General features: G+C 40.9%; 1 protein-coding gene across 1 annotated transcript in view; it reads right to left on the bottom strand.

Annotated features, from left to right (window-relative positions):
- Nucleotides 1–520: 520 nt before the first annotated feature.
- Nucleotides 521–6,000, bottom strand: part of LOC115195606 (protein lin-28 homolog A-like) — a 36,392-nt gene continuing 30,912 nt past the window's right edge. Inside the window, exon 4 of the mRNA XM_029755646.1 lies at nucleotides 521–2,979. Within this exon, the coding sequence (XP_029611506.1) occupies nucleotides 2,688–2,979 (292 nt within the window). The 3' untranslated portion in view covers nucleotides 521–2,687. The remainder of the gene's footprint in view (nucleotides 2,980–6,000) is intronic.

Below are 6,000 nucleotides of genomic sequence, written 5' to 3'. Positions count from 1 at the left end.
GCTTTCTTAAACTATGCCAGAAATAATTTATTCTATACTTAAATGTAATAATTATTTTAGAATATGCTATTCTTTCATACATATATTAATGACTTATATTGTGACTTCATAAACTGCGACACTATCTTCAACTAATTAGTCAACAACCCAAATGTAGATAGTAGAAGTCCAATTAAATAATGGCATTTTTTCAATGTTTTGGAATTTAAACCAAGAGGTGAATAAAATGGTTTCTTATCTAAGAAGTGTTGTGAGACTGAGTCAAGACCGAGACTGGGAGGGGGGCGAGTCCGAGTCAAGACCGAGACCAGAACAATGCGAGTCCAATTCAAGACCATGATTGAAATTGTGTCAGTTCGCCGCGATAAAAAAGAGCTAAAATGTACAGTATTTCTGTAATTGTAATACATTAGCAAACGTTTCTAAAAAAAAAACTGTTTTCGCTTTGTCATTATGGGGTATTGTGTGTAGATTGATGAGGAAAAAAAATTATTTAATCCATTTTAGAATAAGGCTGTAACGTAACAAAATATGGAACAATTCAAGGGGTTTGAATACTTTCCAAATGCACTGTAGTAAAGGACAGCATTGTTATGAGTAAGTATGTTATGAGTAAGTGTTATAAAAGGAGTGTGGATATTTGGCATGGTGAAGCATTGACTGAACGGGGGCTGATAATTCAGAGTCCTCATTGTCCGAGACTGAGTCGAAACAGTCAAGACAGAGTAAAAATGTATCCGAGACAAGCCCGAGACACTCAATATGTGGTCTGGAGACCGGACTCGAGTAGCCTAACAACTCACACTAAATTCTTCTTCTGCTCTTCTCATTCGCTACATACTTTAGTCTGCCATCATTTAAGTATTTTGTGGTGACGAGGGACACGAGGGGCTTTGTACAAAACAAAGTCAACATCGATTGGATCGCCTCAAACCAATCGGAGTATAAAAGCCAATGACACATTTTCAAACCGCCGCTTTACCCATGTTTGTTCTAGCTCTGGCCCAACCCATCGGTTCCTGGACCAATCAGATGGCCTTGAATGTGTTGGCATTCGGTGAAGGGTCTGGGAGGTACTCAGATCCAGACTCACTGCGGAGAAGAAACTAACGTCTGTGAGCGTGGCTTAGCGTTTGGCCAGAGCAAGGAGTCTGGGTAGCCAGGCAAGGTCTCGAGTGATAAAACACTTTTTCTAAGGCATGTTTTTCTAGGATTACATGAAACAGAATTGTTAATATCAAGTCGACTAGAGGTTGGCCCCAATCTCAAAGCCTGGATCAAACTTCTCGTCCGTCACTGTTATGTTTTAGGAAAGGAACAACGTCTCTCACACGTTCCTAACAACCCCACTCACACACAAGCAAGTGTGCACACGTGCCTGGATTCAATACTATTCCCCCACTAGCACTCTGCAGTCAATTGTTAGTACCACTGAACTAGAAAAGCTCATCTTCTGTGGTTCAGGAGTGACAGTTAGGCTTCTTTTCGCAGCAGAAAACTGGTTGCAATGATGTCTTGTGCCAAAATCTCCCCGCTGGGGAAGTACACAGCAAAGGTGACTTCACTGCACCAGGCTATGCCACACACACACACACACACACACACACACACACACACACACACACACACACACACACACACACACTTCAAACTAGGTTTAACAACAATCAACCAGTGGGCAAGCTGGTTGAAATGACGTCATTACAACCATATAATAACAACCATATAACAACCAGTTTCTGGTTCTTATGAAGCCATTGCAACCATTGCTGCCCCCCACCCCGGGCAGTTGGTCCAGTTCTGTTTCTGTAAGCAGAGCATTGCACATGACCACAAGCGTTATTGAATCAGTGTCCTACACCCCCCCATCCTCTTTCCAACTTTTCACCCTGGTATCCATGGTGTTCTCGCCAACACTGATCAATAGGTCACACTAAAGCATCATTTGGATTCAGATTTTTTGTGGTTCTATTGTTTTTATAGAGGGCCTATCAGTGTTTTGCAATCCTGGTCCCGGGGAGCCAAAGGGGTACACATTTTAGTTTTTGATGTATCACTAACACACCTGATTGTAAATAATCAAAGGCTTGGCGATAAGTTAAATCAAGTGTGTTACTAGGGCAAAAACGAAAATATGCGCGATTAGGAAACACTGGCCTACATCAAGGCCTTTTTTTAAAGTCTTAATTTCAAAAAAGAGGCATCATGATGTTTAGAATAATAATATAATATGAAACACGTGAACCAAAATCTAAAAGGTAACCGAGTTCTATTCAGAAACTACCACACAAAGTGTTACGGATGACACCAGTCATCTAACTCAGGTTCACAATCAACCTAACCCCGAACCCTAAACCCAAACCTAACCCTAACCCCTAACCCTGACCCTTGTTTCTCTTTTAGACCATTTCGTCTCTTGAGCTACACTGATTGAAAAGTCACACATAGTCATTCACATGAGTCCGTATCCCCAGCGATGGTTGCCATAGCTGCCACCAGATGACAGCCAGTCAGTCAGTCACACACATTCACACAGATCCGTACCCCGGTGATCGTTGCCATAGCTTCGCTGGTCCCCCAATAAATATACCTCCCATTTCTTTCACGAGTGTGAGGTAGATTAGGGGTGGATTTTGGGGGTTCCTTAGGTTAGGGAAGTCAGGGTACACCTCTCCCCATATCCCCGCCTATTTCCTCCACCTCTGGGGGCCACCACAGTGCGACTGGGGTGGCTCTTCCAGGGAGGTTGAGGGGCCATCGAGCGGGGATGAGCCCGAGCGCTCCTCCTCGTCGAGGGGGTACAGGTCGGCCGAGGTAGAAGGGTGCAGGGGGTCCTGAGAGCCAGTGGGGGGCGCCAGCGCCTTTTGGGGACACTGGGCCACCATGTGCATGATGCTCTGGCAGTAGTGGCATTTCTTTGGCTGGGGGGGCAGGCCACACTCCTTGGCATGGTGGTCCAGACCTCCACAGTTATAACAGCTGGAGAGAGGACAGTAGGAGTGGAATGGAGAGAAAGAAGAGGAGGGAGAGAAGAAGGAACAGGTAAAGGACAGAAAACGGCACCAATTTGCTACTTATATTGAAGCAATATTCAATAACTCAAATAAGGATGAATCAACAATTAGATAATGCTTTAATAAAGTAAACAGGTATAAAGCATTACAATGGCGTTATAATGCATTGCAATTATTGTCATAAGCATCTACACCCCATTAACATAGAAATCTCGACCAAACATCATCCATTTTGAGTCAGTTGAAAATGTATCATAGAAAGATGACATATAAGGCCTAATTAGACATTATAAAGGCTCATACAAGCTTATAACATTTACTAATGCATTATACCAGTCGGTTTTATATAAACTGTTACATATAAGGCCTAATTAGACATTATAAAGGCTCATACAAGCTTATAACATTTACTAATGCATTATACCAGTCGGTTTTATGTAAACTGTTACATATAAAGCCTAATTAGACATTATCAAGGCTTATACAAGCTTATAACATTTACTAATGCATTATACCAGTCAGTTTTATGTAAACTGTTACTCAAAAGTATAAAAGACATTTACTGATATCAACCAAGTGCTATGCCCCTTCCTCCACTAGATGGGAGTATAACAAAGGCCATAAGACCTTTTGAAATGTGAGAAACGATTTCATCACTACCCAGTAGAGTTTCATCTATACAGTATTCACACAAATCACTGGTGAAATCAATCGGGGGGGGGGTCCCACTTTAGCGTTCTCCTGGCAACAAACAAATATAGGTTTTATTAAGTCTTCATAAGCACAACATAGATGCTTTACAATCACTTATAAATGAAGTGGTACATCATTTAAAGTACAAGCAAAACACACCACCCTCAATACATTCCTCAAATAGGGAGCTTTCTCAATTTTGCATGGAACACAGTGCATTGAATTGAAAGATGTAATGCCTTGAAAAAACAATGGCTGGCATTCTATAGCATTGATTCTCAGACAGACACAATGGACGGTGAGCACTATAAGACAGGCATGTTGCATTTCTCTTGGTGCATCTCTAAGACCGCTGTTATAAGACAAACACACCGCTCAATAACAAATCAAGGAGCAGATGTAGAAGAAAGCTGCACTTAATGAGGATGTTGAGATTAACTGTTCATCCTCGATGAAAACACATTCCTTCTCTCTCTCTCTCTCCTACTCACACACACACACACACACACACACACACACACACACACACACACACACACACACACACACACACACACACACACACACACACACACACACACACACACACTCACTCCATCTCTCTCTCTCAAAATCACTCACACACACACACACACACTCCTTGACACGCAATCACAATAAAAACATTGTGCCGAGCAAGGGTGAAGTACATTTCAATTTCAATTGAACTGCCAGAGAAAAACTGAATTGAAAAAGGCAATGCTATAACTGAAAACACCATTGAATATATTTTTTACATTGTACCTTTATTTAACTAGGCAAGTCAGTTAAGAACAAATTCTTATTTACAATGACTGCCTACCGGGGAACAGGGAGTTAACTGCCTTGTTCAGTGGCAGAACAACAGATTTTAACCTTGTTAGCTCAGGGATTCAATCCAGCAACCTTTCAGTTACTGGCCCAACACTCTAACCACTAGGCTACCTGCTGCATATCTCAAACGGAACATCCAATTCAATTACCAAACAGACTTGAACAGGAGTTCAGAAGATTTCGTACCCTCGATATTTTGATGAACTTCATGTGCTCTTACCGAGCTAAGAAATGGTGCAAACACACTTCACTGGGACCTTGTGGGTTACTAAGGAGCTTGTGGTGGTTACCATGGTAATACTTGGAGGCTGGTTGTCGAATGCTGGTAGCATCATGACTGCATTCCACCAAATGGCTCCCTATTCCCTATTAAGTGCACTACTTTTGACCAGAGCCCATAGGTATCTGGTCAAAAGTAGTGCACTAGGGAATAGGATGCCATTTGGGATGCTCCCAACATAGCCTAGACTGCCTCATTTGTCCTTGCCTCCTCAGAATAGCGTAGACACATCATCCGCAATATTTTAATATTCCTCCCAGGGATTGCTGCTACAATAAAGCATTTGTTGGGTGTCATATGGCGTATTCTCTTTTTATTCTGTTACAAATTCCTGGTTACACAGCAAATGTTTAATTTAACTCTGAAAGTTAACACTGATTAATACTTTAAATGAACACATATAAGTGTTGAGAATAGTCTTGGTTTATATTTCAATGAATATGCTTCAGTGTTGTAGTACTAGAGTCCAGGACTGGGACTTGACTTGGACTCGAGTCAAGATTTTCATGACTCGTGAATCAACCTCAACCAGTGCGGACTTGGACTCAACCGGTAGTGACTTTATTGTCTAAAAATCTCTCTTTGCATAATTTAACATACTATGTACAACAGCAAATGTTAGAGAGCTGTATTATCTAGTTATCCTTACAATGTGCAACAGAATAACAGAATTTAGATTTAAAAAATTGTTGGATGGCAGGTTTTAGCACTAACAAGGGACTCGTGAATCAACTCACTGATATGCTTTATGTCATAGTCCATTTGACATTTTCTTGAAATTTACAAGGAAAAATGGTACTGGTAAAATTATTATTTTACAATGAATCATTAAAAGATTTTAGAAGCTATAGAAATGCATTTATTAATGGCTTCATAATTGTTTGCCACATTTCTTCTATTACAGTCACCTTAAAGCAGGAATCTGCTACCCCCTGCCGCCCCACTGCTTGTGTATATGCTCGGTCATTAGTATTACTGACCACCCCAGCACCGTAGTTATTGTTTTGGTTTCACTATGGTCCTGGGGTGGACAGTAATGAAACAATATAGAAAAACAGTATATTTTTTTGCTGTCCCCACTACAAAAAAAATAAAATCATTAATTACATGAAATTTGGTCCTTGAAACACTGAATTTAAATACTGTAGGAATCCATTCATT

The sequence above is a fragment of the Salmo trutta genome, chromosome 1 (assembly GCF_901001165.1).
Source record: "Salmo trutta chromosome 1, fSalTru1.1, whole genome shotgun sequence".
Taxonomy (NCBI): domain Eukaryota; kingdom Metazoa; phylum Chordata; class Actinopteri; order Salmoniformes; family Salmonidae; genus Salmo; species Salmo trutta.
Note: the sequence above shows the minus strand (reverse complement) of the source record. Positions and strands in the feature narration are given on the sequence as shown.